The 21,404-nt window shown below is 41.0% G+C and overlaps 2 protein-coding genes across 2 annotated transcripts in view; one reads left to right on the top strand and one right to left on the bottom strand.

The window, feature by feature from the left end:
* LOC129820263 (eyes absent homolog 3-like) overlaps positions 1–16,862 on the top strand; it is a 56,038-nt gene extending 39,176 nt beyond the window's left edge. Inside the window, exon 18 of the mRNA XM_055877312.1 lies at positions 15,742–16,862. Coding sequence (XP_055733287.1) covers positions 15,742–15,783 — 42 coding nt within the window. The 3' untranslated portion in view covers positions 15,784–16,862. The remainder of the gene's footprint in view (positions 1–15,741) is intronic.
* LOC129820264 (XK-related protein 8-like) lies at positions 44–19,931 on the bottom strand. Its single transcript, XM_055877313.1, has 3 exons — positions 19,493–19,931; positions 3,846–4,036; positions 44–1,995 (listed from the first exon to the last, which is right to left on the bottom strand). Exons 1-3 carry the CDS (start codon positions 19,810–19,812, stop codon positions 1,265–1,267), a joined length of 1,242 nt encoding a protein of 413 aa, XP_055733288.1. The 5' UTR covers positions 19,813–19,931; the 3' UTR covers positions 44–1,264.
* Positions 19,932–21,404: the final 1,473 nt, after the last annotated feature.

Raw genomic sequence — 21,404 nt, forward strand, 5'->3', positions numbered from 1 at the left:
CTTGCCATCACCTGTTTGGAATTTTTTTAATTTATTTTTGCCTTTGGCATCACTGTACAAAAAGGATCACATTCACATCACACACATGAAACCAGACAGTCCAGCACACAAAGACGGAGGACATTGGCACTTTCACTTTCACTCAGAAATGGCCAACAACTGTTAAAATTATGTTCTGAATTACGTAAAATCCCCTCAAGGTTTTTACCATCTAGTCCTGACAGAGTCCACACCCTGCTAACAGTTCAGGAAGCAGTGGTGTAAAGTACTTAAGTAGTAATTTAAAGTACTACTTAAGTTGTTTTTTTTTTTGGTATCTTTTGCCAATTTTTATTCCATTCGTTTTCCCTGACACCCAAAAGTACTCGTTACATTTTGACAGGAAAATGATCCAATTCACACACTGATCAAGAGAACATCCGTGGTCATCCCTACTGCCTGATCTGGCGGACTCACTAAACAGTGTTGGTGTGCCCCTGGCTATCTATAAATAAATAAAAACATTGTTTGCTTTAATGATTTAGAAATTATTTATACTTTTACTTTTGACATTTGAAGTATATTTTAGCAATTCCATTTACTTTGGATACTTAAGTACATTTCAGACCAAATACTTCTAGAGTTACTGAAGTAGTATTTTACTGTGTGACTCACTTTTACTTGAGTCATTTTCTATTAAGGTATCTTTACGTTTACTAAAGTATGACAATTTAGTACTTTTTCCACCACTGTCAATAAGTAACCCCGATTAGCTGTACTCACGAGATCACATTAATAAGACAAGTCCATGACCACTATAAACACTACTGTCATGTTTACCTTACCTATTAGAAATGCACTGTGCCAAACAGAACTGTCTAGTATCGCCATCCTTGTCGTTCATAGAACAAATCATTCCAGTCTTTTTAATGAAAGCGTCAACATTTCTCAAGCTCGCCAAGCTATAGTTCATTTAAGTAGGGCAGGGGTGTAAAACTCATTCCACGGAGGGTCGAGTGTGGGTCCTTTCAATTAAGACCTAGACAACCAGGTGAGGGGAGATCCTTACTAATTACTGACCTTAATTCATCAAACAAGTACAAGGTGTGTTTAATTTAAACATTGTGTGTTTCAATTGTGACTGATCTACAAATAATGAGTAGTTATTTATGATCCAAGGTAATTTGTAGATCAGTCAGTTGGCAGTTGCCAGGCTGGGTTGCCGGCTGCAATGTTGAATAAGCCCATACAGTCTTAATGTGTAGGAGGCATCTGATAATCCGGATTAAGAGTAAAAGTTATCAGCTAAATTCCTCATCCTTTTATTGACCTTGACGGACGGTTCCGGACGCTCTGTATGACCCATTAACCTAGAGTCAACAACATCTAACCCATATGGGGGGAGCCCCACCGACTCCGACATCGGCTCGAGGCGACACTCAACTTCTCCCAGCTTTGTAATCTTTGGGTGACAGAACTTGTAGTATATCACCTTGAGACAGAGCCCAGCTATGTAGAGTGAGATCATAATGACAAAGATGACATAGGAATCTAATGGCAGTTCAAAGCATGGAGGGTTCTTTATCATCTGCCACACCCAAAAACCACAAAGCATCCCAATATCCACTCCTATCCAGGTGTGGTAGATGATGCTCCGCTGCTTGGTGTGCCCCTCCACTATGTTGAACCAGCTGAAGTACCAGATGAGACCTACGGTGGCCCGGTAGAGCCATTCTCCACCGCCGCTGTCCATGAAGTTTGTCTTCAGTTGCCAGGCGACGAAAAATAGAATCATCCAGGAAGACAGGAAGTGGGCAGCGATGAAGCAGGGGAAGACCGAGGCGAAGAGGGCGACTGCTGCCACACGTGGACCAATCAGGAGCAGGTTCCACAGGAAGTAGACCACTGAGGAGCTCCAGCCCTGCTTGGTCTTGTCTGGGAGGAAGGAACGCAGGGAGCGGTGATACATGGTCACGCTGACGGCGATGGCAGACACTGAACCAAGCGCCTTCAAGACTGAGGGAGAGAAAAAAACATACATTCAGGATGTTATATCAAGTAAACTGTCAATGAAAGGAATTGTAAAAATGTATCATCAGGTCTGGAGTCAGTCACCTCTTAAATTATGAGTAGGGCCAGACCATCAATTCTGGGGCCTAGTTACAAGCTATATAAAACTTATATCCAGATCTACAGTTGAAGTCAGAAGTTTACATACACCTCAGCCAAATACATTTAAACTCAGTTCTTCACAATTCCTGACATTTAATCCTCGTAAAAAGTCCCTGTCTTAGGTCAGTTAAGATCACCACTTTTTATTTTAAGAATGTGAAATGTCAGAATAATAGTAGAGAATAGTTCAGATTTGATTTCTTTCATCACATTCCCAGTGGGTCAGAAGTTTACATACACTCAGTATTTGGTAGCATTGCCTTTAAATTGTTTAACTTGAGTCAAACGTTTTGGGTAGCCTTCCACAAGCGTCCCACAATAAGTTGGTGTATTTTGGCCCATTCCTCCTGACAGAGGAATAACTAAGTCAGGTTTGTAGGCCTCCTTGCTCGCACACGCTTTTTCAGTTCTGCCCACACATTTTCTATAGGATTGAGGTCAGGGCTTTGTGATGGCCACTCCAATACCTTGACTTTGTTGTCCTTAAGCCATTTTGCCACAACTTTGGAAGTATGCTTGGGGTCATTGTCCATTTGGAAGAGCCATTTGCGACCAAGCTTTAACTTCCTGACTGATGTCTTGAGATGTTGCTTCAATATATCCACATCATTTTAATTCCTCATGATGCGATCTATTTTGTGAAGAGCACCACTCCTGCAGCGAAGCATCCCCACAACATGATGCTGCCACCCCCGTGCTTCACGGTTGGGTTGGTGTTCTTCGGCTTGCAAGCCTCCCCCTTTTTTCTCCAAACATAATGGTCATTATGGCCAAACAATTCTATTTTTGTTTCATCAGACCAGAGGACATTTCTCCAAAAAGTACGATCTTTGTCCCCATGTGCAGTTGCAAACCGTAGTCTGGCTTTTTTATGGTGGTTTTGGAGCAGTGGCTTCTTCCTTGCTGAGCGGCCTTTCAGGTTTTGTCGATATAGGACTCGTTTTACTGTGGATATAGATACTTTTCTACCTGTTTCCTCCAGCATCTTCACAAGGTCCTTTGCTGATGTTCTGGGATTGATTTGCACTTTTTGCACCAAAGTACGTTCATCTCTAGGAGACAGAACGTGTCTCCTTCCTGAGTGGTGTGACGGCTGCGTGGTCCCATGGTGTTTAAACTTGCGTACTATTGTTTGTACAAATGAACGTGGTACCTTCAGGCTTTTGTAAATTGCTCCCAAGGATGAACCAGACTTGTGGAGGTCTACAATTTATTTTCTGATGTCTTGGCTGAATTCTTTTGATTTTCCCATGATGTCAAGCAAAGAGGCACTGAGTTTGAAGGTAGGCCTTGAAATACATCCACAGGTACACCTCCAATTGACTCAAATTATGTCAATAATTTGCATATCAGAAGCTTCGAAAGCCATGACATAATTTTCTGGAATTTTCCACGCTGTTTAAAGGCACAGTCAAGTTAGCTTATGTAAACTTCTGACCCACTGCAATTGTGATACAGTGAATTATAAGTGAAATAATCTGTCTGTAAACAATTGTTGGAAAAATTACTTGCGTCATGCACAAGGTAGATGTCCTAACCAACTTGCCAAAACTATAGTTTGTTAACAAGAAATTTGTGGAGTGGTTGAAAAACGAGTTTTAATGACTCCAACCTAAGTGTATGTAAACTTCTGACTTCAACTGTACCTCCTAGGTCTTTGTGTTCTAAGTAATTCTATGTTTGCTTTTACGTACTTGTAATGGGCTCCACCTCTCCCTTCTTGATGATGATGGTAATCATGAGGACAAGCTGTGGCGCGCTCTCAGAGAAGGTCTCGATGAGGCGCAGCAGGCTAAGGTCATGTGTCAAATACACGGCGTTGCCCTCCATGTAACGCTTTCTACAGCAGAAGCCACATATAGAGATCCTCACCAGACCAGCATATCTAAAATGACAGCCACATATACATAGTTATTATTGTGTACTGTACTTCACTATTTCTATTTGACAACTTTCACTCCACTACATTTCTAAAAAAAAAATAACATATTTTTTATTCCATCCATTTTCCCTGACACCCAAAACTACTTGTTAGCAAGTGAAATGGTCCAATTCACACACTTATCTAGTGGTTAGAGCGTTGGGCCAGTAACCGGAAGGTTGTTGGATCGAATCCCCGAGCTGACAAGGTAAGCATGTATTGTTCTGCCCCTGAGCAAGGCAGTTCCCCGGGCACCGAAGACATCGTGTCGATTAAGGCAGCCCCCCGCACCTCTCTGATTCAGAGGGGTTGGATTAAATGCGGAAGACACATTTCAGTTGAATACATTCAGTTGGACAACTGACTAGGTATCCCCCTTTTCCATCCCTGCTCATCCCTACTGCCTCTGATCTGGCAGATTCAATAAACACATGCTTCATTTGTAAATTATATATTTTTTACCCCTTTTTTTGTGATATCCAATTGGTAGTTATAGCCTTGTCCCATCGCTGCAACTCCCGTACGGACTCGGGAGAGGCAAAGCTCGAGAGTCATGCGTCCTCCAAAACACGACCCTGCCAAGCCGCACTGCTTCTTCAAACACTGACCGCATAACCCGGAAGCCAGCCGGACAATGTGTTGGAAGAAACACCGTCCACCTGGCAACCGTGTCAGCGTGCGCAGCGCCAGGCCCGCCACAGCGCGATGGGACAAGGACATCCCAAACCCTTCCCTAACCCGGACGACGCTGGGCCAATTGTGCGCCGTCTCATGGGTCTCCCGGTCGCGGCCGGCTGCGACACAACCCGGGATCATACCCGGATCTGTAGTGACACCTCTAGCACTGCGATGTAGTGCCTAACATGCTGATCAGACCGCTCGCGTGCTTGTTGATTTTGTCTACCCACACCAGACATGATCAGGACACGCAGGTGGAAATATCAAAACAAAACGAACTCTGAACCAGCTACATTAATTTGGGCACAGGTCGAAAAGCATTAAATATTTATGGTAATTTAGCTAGTTTACTGTTGCTAGCTAATTTGTCCGGGGATATAAACATTGGGTTGTTATTTTACTTCTGACCACACCGCTCACGTTGCATGTGCAAGATGGCAAAATAAATGTACACATACAGTACCAGTCAAAAGTTTGGACGCACCTACTCATTCAAGGGTTTCTTTATTTTTACTATTTTCTACATTGTAGAATAATAGTTAAGACATCAAAACTACGAAATAACACATATGTAATCATGTAGTAACCAACATTTTTTTTAAACAAATCAAAAATATATTTTAGATTCTTCAGAGTAGCCACCCTTTGCCTTGATGAAATCTTTTCACACTTGGTATTCTCTCAACCATTGTCATGAGGAATGCTTTTCCAACAGTCTTGAAGGAGTTCCCACATATGCTGAGCACTTGTTGGATCGCAGCCAACTCATCCCAAACTATCTAAATTGGGTTGAGGTTGGGTGATTGTGGAGGCCAGGTCATCTGATGCAGCACTCCATCACTCCCCTTCTTGGTCAAATACCCCTTACACAGCCTGGAGGTGTGTTTTGGGTCATTATCCAGTTGAAAAGCAAATGATAGTCCCACTAAGTGCAAAACAGATGGAATGTCGTATCGCTGCAGAATTCTGTGGTAGCCATGCTGGTTAAGTATGCCTTAAATTCTAAATAAATCACAGAGAGTGTCACCAGTGTCTCACAAAGACACGGCGGTTGGAACCAAAAATCTCACATTTGGACTCAGACCAAAGGACAGATTTCCACCGGTCTAATGTTCATTGCTCATGTTTCTTGGCCCAACCAAATCTCTTCTTCTTACTTCTTAAAAAGTATGATTCCATATGTGTTATTTCATAGTTGTGATGTCTTCACTATTATTCTACAATGTAGAAAATAGTACAAATAAAGAAAAACCCTGGAATGAGTAGGTGTGTCCAAACTTTTGACTGGTATTGTCATTTTTTCTACTTTTGCATATTTGTGATACGTACTGTTATCAGATCTTCAACCGAAACCTTTTATTTGATAAAGGGAACCTGAATTAACAAATAACACAACAATGACCTACTTACTTCCTTCATTTCATAAACTAAGTTATGCAACACCCAAAATGCTCCTGTGTAAAACGTTATTGCCCCCTTTACACTCAATAACTGGTTGTGTCACCTTCAGCTGCAATGACTCCAACCAAACACTTCCTGTAGTTGTTGATCAGTCTCTCACATCGCTGTGGAGGAATTTTAGTCCACTCTTCCACGCAGAACTGCTTTAACTCAGTGACATTTGTAGGTTTTCAAGCATGAACTGCTCTTTTCAAGTCCTGCCACAACCTCTCAATTGGGATTAGGTCTGGATTTTGACTAGGCCATTACAAAACTTCAAATGTGTTGCTTTTTAACCATTTTCATGTAGACTTGATTCTGGGTTTTGGATCATTGTCTTGCTGCGTGACCCAGCTGCTCTTCAGCTTCCGCTCCCTGGCTAATGGCCTGACATTCTCCTGTAGAATTCTCTGATACAGAGCAGAAATGATGGTTCCTTCTATTGAGGCAAGTTGTCCAGGTCCCGAGGCAGCAAAGCTTACCCCAATCTATCACTCTACCACCACCATGCTTGAACCGTTGGTATAAGGTTCTTACTGTGGAACGCAGTGTTTGGTTTTAGCCAGACATAATGTTGTCCAAAAGGTTCAACTGAAAACACCTTAGTATTATAATTAATCAATGTATATACCAGATACATGTAACAGGTGTAAAATATACTGTATGTATTTCACTGAAAATCCCTCATTTATTTTATTATTTTAAAGGTTATTTTAAGATGTATTACATTACTTTCAAGAGTGAATCATTTTATTGTATTTATTTTCAAAATGTTAATGTTGTGATGTCATCAACGGGAACCATGCTTTAAAAATAAATTGTATTTATAAATCAATACAGGAAGTACATGTGGGAACACAAGTATATATGAATAATATACAAAGGACAATTGGGCTAGGGGGGATAGGGGCTGGGGGCGGGGCTAGGGGGTATAATAATCATATTACACAAGGACCTTAACCTGGACAGAGGGCGCTGTTTTCACTTTGGGGGAAAATCGTGCTCAATTTAAACGGCCTCGTACTCAATTCTTGCTTGTACAATATGCATATTATTATTACTATTGGATAGAAAACACTCTCTAGTTTCTAAAACCGTTTGAATTATATCTGTGAGTAAAACAACTCCTTTTGCAGCAAACTTCCTGACAGGAAGTGGAAGATCTGAAATCGATGCACTGTTCTAGGGGCTGCCTATTAAAGTCCTTGATATTTATTAGTTTAGATGCACTTTATACGTCTTCCACTAGATGTCGACAAGCAGTGAGAGAAGAAATTGAGTGTGTAACTTGATCTGGGCTCGAATAATAGCTCTTGGCATGACGTGTCACCAGTTTCCTGTTTTCTGGAGAGCGTGAGAAGGGACCTGGATTTGCCTTCTGATAAGCTGTCGTTATGGACGACTAATATCTCCGGCTTTGATTTTATTTGATACATGTGACAATATCATCGTAAAGTATGTTTTTTCAATATAGTTTAATCAGATTATTGAAATTTTTTCGGGAGTTTTGCCGTGTTCCGTTCTCTGAGTTTGTTGACGATGGAGAGATTCGCGCCACTTGGCAAGTGTGCTTGCTAAATCGAGAGGGAAAAAGGCCATTCTAAATCCAAACAACGATTATTCCCGACAAAGGACCCCTTGTACAACATTCTGATGGAAGATCATCAAAAGTAGGACCCATTTTATGATGCTATTTCATATATCTGTCGAACATGTTGTACTAGTCGTTTGCGCCCAGATTTTGGGTACTCTCTCGCTATACCTAAGCTGGATGTCGTAATGAAGTTATTTTTAGAATTCTAACATGGTGATTGCATTAAGAACTAGTGTATCTATCATTTCCTATACAACATGTATTTTTTAGTTATGTTTATGAATAGTTATTTGGTCAGAATATGTGTGTCAGAAAAAGTGTCCAAAAAATATCCGGACGTTGTGGGGAAAAGATGCTACGTTAGCACAATGTGTAACCACTGATTTCAGCTCTAAATATGCACATTTTTGAACAAAACATAAGTGTATGTATAACCTGATGTTATAGGACTGTCATCTGATGAAGCTTATCAAGGTTAGTCAAAAATTATATATCTTGCTGGTTTATTCGCTATCGCTAACGTGCCTATTGCTATCGCTAACGTGCCTTGATGAATGAATGCGGTAGTGTGGTAGGCTATTGTAGTAAGCTAATATAATGCTATATTGTGTTTTCGCTGTAAAACACTTAAAAAATCTGAAATATTGGCTGGATTCACAAGATGTTTGTCTTTAATTTGCTGTACACCATCAATTTTTCTGAAATGTTTTATGATGAGTATTTAGGTATTTGACGTTGGTGTCTATAATTATTCTGGCTGCTTTCGGTGCAATTTCTGATTGTAGCTGCAATGTAAACTATGATTTATACCTGAAATATGCACATTTTTCGAACAAAACATAGATTTATTGAATAACATGTTATAAGACTGTCATCTGATGAAGTTGTTTGTTGGTTAGTTTGGTTGGTTCTTGGTTAGTTAGGTTGGCTTTGTGCATGCTACCTGTGCTGTGAAAAATGTCTGTCCTTTTTTGTATTTAGTGGTGAGCTAACATAAATATATGTGGTGTTTTCGCTGTAAAACATTTAAAAAATCGGACATGTTGACTGGATTCACAAGATGTGTATCTTTCATTTGCTGTATTGGACTTGTTAATGTGTGAAAGTTAAATATTTCTAAAAAATATCTTTTGAATTTCGCGCTCTGCCTTTTCAGTGGAACGTGGGAGGAGTTCCGCTGGCGGAATGCCAGAGCCAGACAGGTTAAGGGACATACAGACACATAAATCTAACAGCTTTTTTGTTAGTAGAGTATTTAATTGTCTTAAAATACAGTTAAATTTATTTTTGTAAGGTAAGAAAATGTGTTTTTTTGTTTGTAAATTTACATTTGTGAATAGGAAATTTGGTCAAAAGAACAATGAAATTAATGACAAAGTTTCAGCTCATTTCTATCGTAGGTAAAGAATCCAAGCAGTACATCTCTCCACAATAGTGTAAAATCTTCATAAATGTGTTCAATCATAAATCTACTGATGTCTTGCCACAGTTTTCTTACATGAATACAATGCCAAAAAAGATGCAACTGTTTCTGGGTGGTCATTACAAAAGGTACAATTTGAGTTGATGTTTTCCTTAAACTTCTTCATATAGTGGTTGGCAGGATAATATTTATGAATAATTTTAAAGGAAATTTCCTTAATGTTGTTAACAAGTAGGTATGTGTGTGGCAACATCCAAACTTTTTTCCAACAGATATTATCAATAAATCCATTCCAATAAGGCATGACATAAAGTCATACAACATCCTGCTGAAACAAGGTTTGTATCGCTCTGTTGTTGGATGGACGAAAAGAGAAGGCTCTGAGGGCCTTGACACATTCCTGAATAATAAAGCAACTCCTGAGGGAATGGCATCTAAAACAATTGCAAAATCTTTAGGTGTTACAGGGACCTTGTAAAGTGATAAGAATTCCTTATAACTGAGTAAAAGACCCTCTGCATTAACCAGTTGGCTCACCAATAGGATATTATTTCGGAACCAATATTCTAAAAACAAAGAAGTATTTTTATACAATACTACTACTACCCGACTATTCCATATATAATATCTGTGTGGAGAAAAATTATGCTTATAAATTAAGGACCATGACAAGAAAACCTGCTGATGAAAAGCAGAAAGTTTCACTGGAACTTTGTCAATATTATAATTGCAAACCATAATGAAGTTAAGGCCACCAAAAAGTAGAGAAGACATGATGAGGAATAAAATTCCATATAGAAGTGGGTCTTCTTAGGAATTGTTTTATCCAACTGATCTTAAAAGTATTATTTAAGGTAGTAAAGTCCATAAAATTCAGTCCACCATTCTCATAAGTGTTCATGACAACAGTTTTCCTAATGTAATGGGTACGGTTTCTCCAAAGAAAGTTGAAAAGCATCTGGTCTCTCTCCTTGCTTATTTTACTGTGAAGATATAAAGATAGAGTGCCATATGTTAGTCTAGAGAAACCTTCGGCCTTGGTTATTAGGACTCTTCTTTTTAAAGATAAGTCCCTCTGTAGCCATTGATTTAGCTTTTTCTGTTTTTTTTTAATATGAGGGTTAAAATGTAGTAAGCCTCTAGACTTCTGATCCTTTGTTATGGTTATGTCTAAATATGTAAGTTCTTCTTTTACTGGAATACCATAATATGAATGTGTCACACAATCTTTGACAGCCACAAGTTCACATTTATTCATGTTAAGATATAGACCAGACGCTTTGGAAAATGATTGTATCACATTGATCGATATGGGAATTTGGTTAGCATCTTTCATAAAAAGTGTAGTATCCATGCTAGCCATGCTTTTACTCCTAAGTTTGCTCAGAGCGTGATGAGAACTAGGTGTTATGTATGCACATGTTCACAAGAAAAGACAAGAAAAAGTTATATTGTCCCTGATTTAGTGTTGCATTACTGTTTAAAGGACTATATATTCATGTGAATGGGGATAATGGCTTTTTGTGGCACGCCCTATTGCACCTCTGATCTCTGGATGCACAAGGATGTTTTTACATGTATGGTTCTGCACAGAGCTGTCTTTTTTACATGTATGGTTCTGCACAGAGCTGTCTTTTTTACATGTATGGTTCTGCACAGAGCTGTCTTTTTTACATGTATGGTTCTGCACAGAGCTGTCTTTTTTACATGTATGGTTCTGCACAGAGCTGTCTTTTTTACATGTATGGTTCTGCACAGAGCTGTCTTTTTTACATATATGGTTCTGCACAGAGCTGTCTTTTTTACATGTATGATTCTGCACAGAGCTGTCTTTTTTACATATATGGTTCTGCACAGAGCTGTCTTTTTTACATGTATGGTTCTGCACAGAGCTGTCTTTTTTACATGTATGGTTCTGCACAGAGCTGTCTTTTGTGGCCGTGTCTATTAGATGCTCACCTGTGCTGTAGGAGCCACTGTTCCAAGTCCCAATTTCAGTTCTCTAAACTAGTTCCTGGTAGTCATCCACCATATTACATACTAGAAAATACTCTAGTGGTTAGTCTCTTGATTAGAGTTTCTGAACTACTTTCTACTGGAAGTGTTTCCCCTTACTCTTACTTTGAGGCAGGCCACCAAGATCCGCCAAGCAAAACGCAGACTTGTTTACGTGCTGCTGTGCGTTTTGTTGCCAACCTTACTTTGTTACCTGACAACTTTACGGTTTTTACTTTTTAATTGCTGTTTATATTTTTAGTTTTTCCCTTACTCTACTTTTTTTTCATTCAACTTTTTTCACTCCGGACGCTTTATCTGGACGTGGTTCGTCAGGACCTCCACCAGCCGAAGCTAAGTAGTAACATTAACATGATGCCTTCTAATTGCAGTCGCTGTACGCATAATATACAGGAGAACGATCGCCTTACGGCGAGGATAGCTGTGCTGCATGCCCAGCTTCAAATGCAATCGTTAGGCAAGGGTAATTTAAGTGTAGGGAAGGATGAAACAGCGTCTGTGCCATCAGTAAGTACAGATAGTAGTATAAATCCCCTCGCATGGTCCCCGCAGCCGGACAACTTTCTCTTGGCTTCTGGAGGGTAATGCTGTAGGAATGCTCAACCGGTGTCGCTCATTCAGCCGACAGAAACGTTCAACAGGTTTTCCCCATTAAGCAGCGAGTCAGAGGCCGAGCCTTCTCTGGTCACTATTCCTCCCGTTACGAGGTCTGAGACGCCGAAGCCTCCCACCATTAGCTCTGACAAATTGAAAACCCTAGTCATTGGTGACTCCATTACACGCAGTATTAGACGAATCATCCAGCGATCATACACTGTTTACCAGGGGGCGGGGCTACCGACGTTAATGCTAATCTGAAGATGGTGCTGGCTAAAGCTAAAACTGGCGAGTGTAGAGAGTATAGAGATATTGTTATCCACGTCGGCACCAACGATGTTAGGATGAAACAGTCAGAGGTCACCAAGCGCAACATAGCTGCAGCGTGTAAATGAGCTAGAAAGATGTCGGCATCGAGTAATTGTCTCTGGCCCCCTCCTGTGATGAGCTCTACAGCAGAGTCTCACAACTCAATCGCTGGTTGAAAACTGTTTTCTGCCCCTCCCAAAAGATAGAATTTGTAGATAACTGGCCTGTTGAGGAGTGACGGACTCCATCCTAGCTGGGGGGGTGCTCTCATCTTATTTATGAACATAGACTGTGCTCTAACTCCCCTAGCTCCACAATGAAATGGGGTGCAGGCCAGGCAGCAGGCTGTTAGCCAGCCTGCCAGTTTAGTGGAGTCTGCCACTAGCACAGTCAGTGTAGTCAGCTCAGCTATCCCCACTGAGACTGTGTCTGTGCCTCGACCTAGGTTGAGCAAAACTAAACATGGCGGTGTTTGCCTTAGCAATCTCACCAGAATAAAGACCTCCTCCATTCCTGCCATTATTGAAAGAGATTGTGATACCTCACATCTCAAAATAGGGCTACTTAATGTTAGATCCCTCAATTCCAAGGCAGTTATAGTCAATGAACTAATCACTGATCATAATCTTGATGTGATTGGCCTGACTGAAACATGGCTTAAGCCTGATGAATTTACTGTGTTAAATGAGGCCTCACCTCCTGGTTACACTAGTGGCCATATCCCCCACGTTTCCAGCAAAGGCGGAGGTGTTGCTAACATTTACGATAGCAAATTTCAATTTACACAAAAAAAAAAGACGTTTTCATCTTTAGAGCTTCTAGTCATGAAATCTATGCAGCCTACTCAATCACTTTTTATAGCTACTGTTTACAGGCTTCCTGGGCCATATACAGCGTTCCTCACTGAGTTCCCTGAATTCCTATCGGACCTTGTAGTCATAGCAGATAATATTCAAATTTTTGGTGATTTTAATATTCACATGGAAAAATCCACAGACCCACTCCAAAAGGCTTTTGGAGCCATCATCGACTCAGTGGGTTTTGTCCAACATGTCTCCGGACCTACTCACTGCCACAGTCATACTCTGGACCTAGTTTTGTCCCATGGAATAAATGTTGTGGATCTTAATGTTTTCCTCTTAATCCTGGACTATCGGACCACCATTTTATTACTTTTGCAATCACAATAAATAATCTGCTCAGACCCCAACCAAGCATCATCAAAAGTTGTGCTATAAATTCTGAGACAACCCAAAGATTCCATAATGCCCTTCCAGACTCCCTCTGCCTACCCAAGGACGTCAGAGGACAAAAATCAGTTAACCACCTAACTGAGGAACTCAATTTAACCTTGCGCAATACCCTAGATGCAGTCGCACCCCTAAAAACATTTGTCATAAGAAACTAGCTCCCTGGTATACAGAAAATACCCGAGCTCTGAAGCAACCTTCTGGAAAATTAGAAACGGAAATGGCGCCACATCAAACTGGAAGTCTTCCGACTAGCTTGGAAAGACAGTACCGTGCTGTATCGAAGAGCCCTCACTGCTGCTCGATCATCCTGTTTTTCCAACTTAATTGAGGAAAATAAGAACAATCCTAAATTTATTTTTGATACTGTCGCAAAGCTAACTAAAAAGCAGCATTCCCCTAGAGAGGATGGCTTTCACTTCAGCAGTAATAAATTCACAAACTTCTTCGAGGAAAGATCATGATCATTAGAAAGCAAATTACGGACTCCTCTTTAAATCTGCGTATTCCTCCAAAGCTCAGTTGTCCTGAGTCTGCACAACTCTGCCAGGACCTAGGATCAAGGGAGACACTCAAGTTTTTTAGTACTATATCTCTTGACACAATGATGAAAATAATCATGGCCTCTAAACCTTCAAGCTGCATACTGGACCCTATTCCAACTAAACTACTGAAAGAGCTGCTTCCTGTGCTTGGCCCTCCTATGTTGAACATAATAAACGGCTCTCTATCCACCGGATGTGTACCAAACTCACTAAAAGTGGCAGTAATAAAGCCTCTCTTGAAAAAGCCAAACCTTGACCCAGAAAATATAAAAAACTATCGGCCTATATCGAATCTCCCATTCCATCTAAAAAAAAATATGAAAAAGTTGTTGCGCAGCAGCTCACTGCCTTCCTGAAGACAAACAATGTATACGAAATGCTTCAGCCTGGTTTTAGAGCCCATCATAGCACAGACTGCACTTGTGAAGGTGGTAAATGACCTTTTAATGGCGTCAGACCGAGGCTCTGCATCTGTCCTCGTGCTACTAGACCTTAGTGCTGCTTTTGATACCATCGATCACCACATTCTTTTGGAGAGATTGGAAACCCAAATTGGTCTACACGGACAGGTTCTGGCCTGGTTTAGATCTTATCTGTCGGAAAGATATCAGTTTGTCTCTGTGAATGTTATTCGAAAACATAATGTTAACTTTCACTGCTATGCGGATGACACACAGCTGTACATTTCAATGAAACATGGTGAAGCCCCAAAATTGCCCTCGCTGGAAGCCTGTATTTCAGACATAAGGAAGTGGATGGCTGCAAACTTTCTCATCTTAAACTCGGACAAAACAGAGATGCTTGTTCTAGGTCCCAAGAAACAAAGAGATCTTCTGTTGAATCTGACAATTAATCTTGATGGTTGTACAGTCGTCTCAAATAAAACTGTGAAGGACCTCGGGGTTACTCTGGACCCTGATCTCTCTTTTGACGAACATATCAAGACTGTTTCAAGGACAGCTTTTTTCCATCTATGTAACATTGCAAAAATCAGAAATGTTCTGTCCAAAAATGATGCAGAAAATGTATCCATGCTTTTGTCACTTCTAGGTTAGACTACTGCAATGCTCTACTTTCAGGCCTCCTAATTGTCCCTAGAATTTCTAAGCAAACAGCTGGAGGCAGGGCTTTCTCCTATAGAGCTCCATTTTTATGGAATGGTCTGCCTACCCATGTGAGAGACGCAGACTCGGTCTCAACCGTTAAGTCTTCATTGAAGACTCATCTCTTCAGTAGGTCCTATGATTGAGTGTAGTCTGGCCCAGGAGTGTGAAGGTGAACGGAAAGGCACTGGAGCAACAAACCACCCTTGCTGTCTCTGCCTGGCCGGTTCCCCTCTCTCCACTGGGAGTCACTGGCTTACTGGTGCTCTTCCATGCCGTCCCTAGGAGGGGTGCGTCACTTGAGTGGGTTGAGTCACTGACGTGATCTTCCTGTCTTGGTTGGCGCCCCCCCCCCCCCCCCCCTTGGGTTGTGCCGTGGCGGAGATCTTTGTGGGCTATACTCGACCTTGTCTCAGGATGGTAAGTTGGTGGTTGAAGGTATCCCTCTAGTTGTGTGGGGGCTGTGCTTTGGAAAAGTTGGTGGGGTAATATCCTGCCTGTTTGGCCCTGTCTGGGGGTATCATCGGATGGGGCCACAGTGTCTCCTGAACCCTCCTGTCTCAGCCTCCAGTATTTATGCTGCATTAGTTTATGTGTCGGGGTCTAGGGTCAGTCTGTTATATCTGGAGTATTTCTCCTGTCTTATCCAGTGTCCTGTGTGAATTTAAGTATGCTCTCTCTAATTCTTTCTTTCTTTCTTTCTCTCTCTCGGAGGACCTGAGCCCTTGGAACATGCCTCAGGACTACCTGACATGATGACTCCTTGCTGTCCACAGTCCACCTGGCCGTGCTGCTGCTCCAGTTTCAACTGTTCTCCCTGCGGCTATGGAACCCTGACCTGTTCACTGGACGTGCTACCTGTCCCAGACCTGGTGTTTTCAACTCTCTAGAGACAGGAGGAGTGGTAGAGATACTCTTAATGATCAGCTATGAAAAGCCTACTGACATTTACTCCTGAGGTGCTGACTTGCTGCACCCTCGACAACTACTGTGATAATTATTATTTGACCATGCTGGTCATTTATGAACATTTGAACATCTTGGCCATGTTCTGTTATAATCTCCACCTGGCACAGCCAGAAGAGGACTGGCCACCCCTCATAGCCTGGTTCCTCTCTAGGTTTCTTCCTAGGTTTTGGCCTTTCTCTGGAGTTTTTCCTAGCCACCGTGCTTCTACACCTGCATTGCTTGCTGTTTGGGGTTTTAGGCTGGGTTTCTTGATTTGATTTGATTTTGATTTGAATTTGAGTGCAACTTTGCAAGGCTAGCCCAACTACCGTTAGTTTGTTACGGGAGAGGTTCTCTTACAATGTGAGTTTTTTTGATTATTTTCTCACGGGTTTTCTGCACTGTCTTTTAATCAGGCAAATATACTTGTATGGAGTCCAGACGGCAGCAGTAACTTTTGACTTGTGTTTGTATCCATTCCATGCAGGTATGTTGTGAAATGTGACGATTTTGTATTTCATGTTTAATGTTTCCTAGTTAGCTGTCGTTCATTTTGCTACTTGCCCGAGCATGTCAAAAATGGCGTTGTTGCTTCATTAGTATGCCTCCGGGTATAATGGTACAATAGTACACTCTAAGAAATATTTAGCACTTATTAGCAAATTATTAGTGTATTGGTGTACAACATTTATAAAACTAAATTAGTCTTTTGAAAATAGGAACATGTACAATTTGTACAATGTATTTTTTGTTGTTGATGTTTTTACTACTGAGTTTGCTCAGCGCGTTATGAGGAGAGGCACATGGAGTCCAGACGGCAGCAGTAACTTTTGCCTTGTATTTGTATCCATTCCATGCAGTCATTAAAAGAGAGACAACCGGCAGAATTGTGTCCAGAGCCTTATCTTCCACCTACACCTTACCAGAACACAATGTAGAAAGGTACCGGTACAGAACCGGTTACATACACATTTAAAAATGGCTATTTCATTCAAACTTCTCACTCCTGTTACTCTTATTCAGTCCTTCATATGAGTAACAGGAATGAGTTTTTATCATAGCATTAGCAAATACGTTAAATGTAGCCACATGGCATCAATTGCCAATAGCATGAGAACACTTAGCAGCTTCAAGTGGTTTATCCAAACTATCTTTAAAAAAAAAAACAAGAATAACATCTAAGAAATAATTTAGGTAACAGGACTGACTGTACGTTGAGATTGACTTTCTCAGTCATACAGAAAAGAGTGAGAACGAACTTTTTTGGATGCGGTCCAAACACTCAAGACACACCCTCATCCACTTACCCTCGCCTTATGCCCTTGGGGGAATCCCCGTCGCCATCTTGGAAGGTGGTCCAACTGATTAGCCTAACATGCTGACCAGACCGGACACGTCGCGTGCGCGAGCGTCGCAAAATAAATTTAGAAATCCATGTTATTCAATTATTGCACCCACACTTCTCGTGCGCGCCAACGAGCGTCTGCGATGCCAAGGGCTAAAATAGAACTCATTCCTATTTCTGATGCAGATCACGCTGCAAATCCTGCCTCTCCCATCTCCTCATTGGTTTATAGAAGCAGGTACCCACGTGCCATCTCCTCATTGGTTATACCCACGTGGGTGATTGAAAGACGAACTTTGTTGCTGGTTGTCATGGTAATACTATGAAAGTTTAGATGTGATCACCATATAAGTTCAAAGATGAAAAAGCCTGGAAGGAGGAGAGATGACTAGAAACGATTCGGTTGGCCGTTTTATGTGTGGATTAATTGTCGGAGTAGAGGTCCTTGTGCATTTCAGATAAAATAACAACTCAATGTTTATATCCCAGGATAAATGAGCTAGCAACAGCAAGCTAGCTAAATAGGACAAATTAACGTTAGCTAGCAAGTTCAAGCTAGCTAGCGAAATTGCCATACATGTTTAATGCTTTTCGATCTGTCCCCAAATTAATGTCATTGGTTCAGATTTTGTTTTGACATTTAACCTGCGTGTCGTGATCGCGTTTGGTGTAGGGGGACAAAATACATTTATGCACGAAAGCGCATGATAGCGCACGCGTGCAGCCGGTTTGGGTTCCGTGTAACAAGGGAAGTTTGCAACGTAAGCCCCTCAGCCCTCGTTTTTAGTCGGCTTTGCGAGTGTACAATTATGTTCACTCAGAGACCTGAAACTCCCCCATAATTCAATTCGCGACGATTGTACATCCGCTAAGAAAAGTCAGCGAAAACTTAAACAACATCAATGGAGAAGTCAAAATACAAGTGGAAGTAAAAACGAATGCAAATAAGTTACACGTGCTACTAATGCAGATGACGGCACAAACACGTCTCATAAAAAGTCAATGTTTTATTTGGTTAGCTTTTGGAAATTGTAGAAAAGAAAAAAAATATTCTTCAGAAGTTTCAGCTAGGCAGGCTAATGTTAGTTAGCTAATTAATTTGCTAGCTATCATACAGTAGGCGTATATTAATAATTATATATATATATACTCATATTTGACTGAAGCGCATATAAAGCAACCACAAGCTACCGGTGGCTGAAAACACAATCATCGCGGGGTGAACGAGTGACGAATTTCCGGCCAAGGGTGGTCCATTTTAAAAATCATTCCTTCCTCGCCCTGCAAGTTTATACTTGTCAGACGTGATGATACGTCATCAAAAGTGCACACTTAATTTGAGGGCTGAGGGGATAGGGTGTGTCTTTTAAGTGTTTGGACCGCAGACTTGGTCTCCCCATGGCCTTCAGGAGACTCAAATTATGCTACTTCCTGTTGATCATGTGACTTTTTAAATAATTTTTAGAGGGGGGGGGGGGGGTGTCAGGGTAACAGGACTGACTGAAATCCTGGGGACACAACTAAAACGTGTATTTTAACTAACATATTATGAATTTCCGATGAGAAAATGTATTTTATGCCTAAATTGGAAATAGAGTCACACAATAATACCTTTACAAAAAAAAGATTTCTGAAGGATTCTAATCCTTTATTTCATGGTGAAGTGTAGTGTTATAGAGTGGGGACGGGCTAAAATCAAATTTGTTCAGTGTTCTAGGTAGTTTTTATTAAGGTTTTACATGATGTATCTTCAAATTGCAATTAGGACAAAGTGCAAGACACTTTGCTTGATAATGTAAGGTATTATACAGATACTTTTCATGCATGTAATGTCCTGGGGACAGAAAAGGCACCGATTCGGCAGAATGGCCCTTATACTTTTACTATTGATATTTAAGTATATTTTGCAATTCCATTTACTTTTGATACTTAAGTATCTATAAAACCAAATACTTTTAGACTTTTACTCAAGTAGTATTTTACTGGGTGACTTTCACTTTTACTTAGTCATTTTAGTCATTTTCTATTAATAATGTATCTTTACTTTTACTCAAGGATGACAATTGGGTATCTTTTCCACCACTGGTGATACAAGTTCCTTAGGATATCAACACAGTCCGTGTTTCTGTTCCCAGTTCAACATCAAGTTTAGTCACCAAAGTTTAACTGAACCTGAGGTAGACGCCCATCTGGAACACATGAAGGATCTTGAGTGAGTGAAGGCTCTTCACAAGGCTCTCTGTCCTGGTCTCAGTCCCGTCCTTGTCATAGTGGTACCACAGCCAGCTGAAAGCCTGGACCAGGGCTGAGGAGCCCAGCAGTAGGAACACCAGCAGTCCCATGAACACGTAAGCCTCTTGTTGATAAAACGTCACCACCGCCCACACGTCTAGCACCACATCCAGGAGGAAAATAAACATACCTCCGACAGTCAACAAGAAGTCAGAGGCGGGGTACTTGAATGGGATAGACTGTCCCGCGTCCTCCTCCATGGTGTAAACTGAAAATGCACACGTTTGCGTTGGCTCTTCTAGCACTTATCAACTCAATGAAAGAGAGAGAGAGAGAAAGAATGCATTACTTATGACGTCCCCTCACTGTGGAGAAACCCTTGTACTGTGAAACTGAAAGTAAGCAAAGGCAGAAGTACAGCAGGCTTTCATTCCTCCCGCCTCCAAAATTCTTTGGGGGAGGGACAAGAGAAATTTGACTTTTGCATATAGCAGAGTATTTCAAGTTGGAGGGAACATGATGAGATGGTAAAATAATTTTAACATACTGTTTTACACACTTTATATGTATAGTATACTTTATACTGTATTCTAGTCATGGCTCTTTCTATATAACTACTGCTGTAGACACCTTTTCTAGTCTTAAACTGTCCATAATGTCTATACACACCATTATAAACTGAGTATACAAAACATTAAGAACACCTGCTCTTTCCATGACATAAACTGACCAGGTGAATCCAGGTGAAAGCTATGATCCCTTATTGATGTCACTTGTTAAATCCACTTAAATCAGTGTAGATGAAGAGGAGGAGACAGGTTAAAGAAGGATTTTTAGGCCTTGACAATTGAGACATGGATTGTGTATGTGTGCCATTCAGAGGGTGAATAAACAATACAACAGATTTAAGTGCCTTTGAACAGGTTAGGGTAGTAGTTGCCAGGCGCACCGGTTTGTGTCAAGAACTGCAACACTGCTGGGTTATTCACGCTCAACAGTTTCCCCTGTGTATCAAGAATGGTCCACCCTCCGAAGGACGTCCAGCCAACTTGATACAACCTTGGGAAGCATTGGAGTCAAATTGGGCTTTAATGGGACAAATGTCATCCAAAAAGTTAACTCAAGTTTTCCAAAAAGCACCTGGACGATCATCAAGACTCTTGGAATAATGTTCTATGGATAGATGATTTGAAAGTGAAACTTTTTGGATGACATGGGACCCATTATGACTGGCTAAAACCAAACACTGCGTTCCACAGTAAGAACCTTATACCAACGGTTAAGCATGGTGGTGGTAGAGTGATAGATTGGGGTAAGCTTTGCTGCCTCGGGACCTGGACAACTTGCCTCAATAGAAGGAACCATAATTTCTGCTCTGTATCAGAGAATTCTACAGGAGAATGTCAGGCCATTAGCCAGGGAGCGGAAGCTGAAGAGCAGCTGGGTCACACAGCAAGACAATGATCCAAAACCCACAATCAAGTCTACATGAAAATTGTTAAAAAGCAACACATTTGAAGTTTTGTAATGGCCTAGTCAAAATCCAGACCTAATCCCAATTGAGATGTTGTGGCAGGACTTGAAACGAGCGGTTCATGCTTGAAAACCCATACATGTCACTGAGTTGAAGCACAACCAGTTATTGAGTGTAAGGGGGCAATTACTTTTTCGCACAGGGGCATTGTGGGTGTTGAATAACTTAGTTTATGAAATGAAGGAAATAAGTATGTCATTGTTGTGTTATTTGTTAATTCAGATTCCCTTTATCAAATAAAAGGTTTCGGTTGAAGATCTGATAACAGTACGTATCACAAATATGCAAAAGTAGAGAAAAGGAAGCAAATACTTTTTC

Source organism: Salvelinus fontinalis, chromosome 22 (genome assembly GCF_029448725.1).
Source record: "Salvelinus fontinalis isolate EN_2023a chromosome 22, ASM2944872v1, whole genome shotgun sequence".
NCBI lineage: Eukaryota > Metazoa > Chordata > Actinopteri > Salmoniformes > Salmonidae > Salvelinus > Salvelinus fontinalis.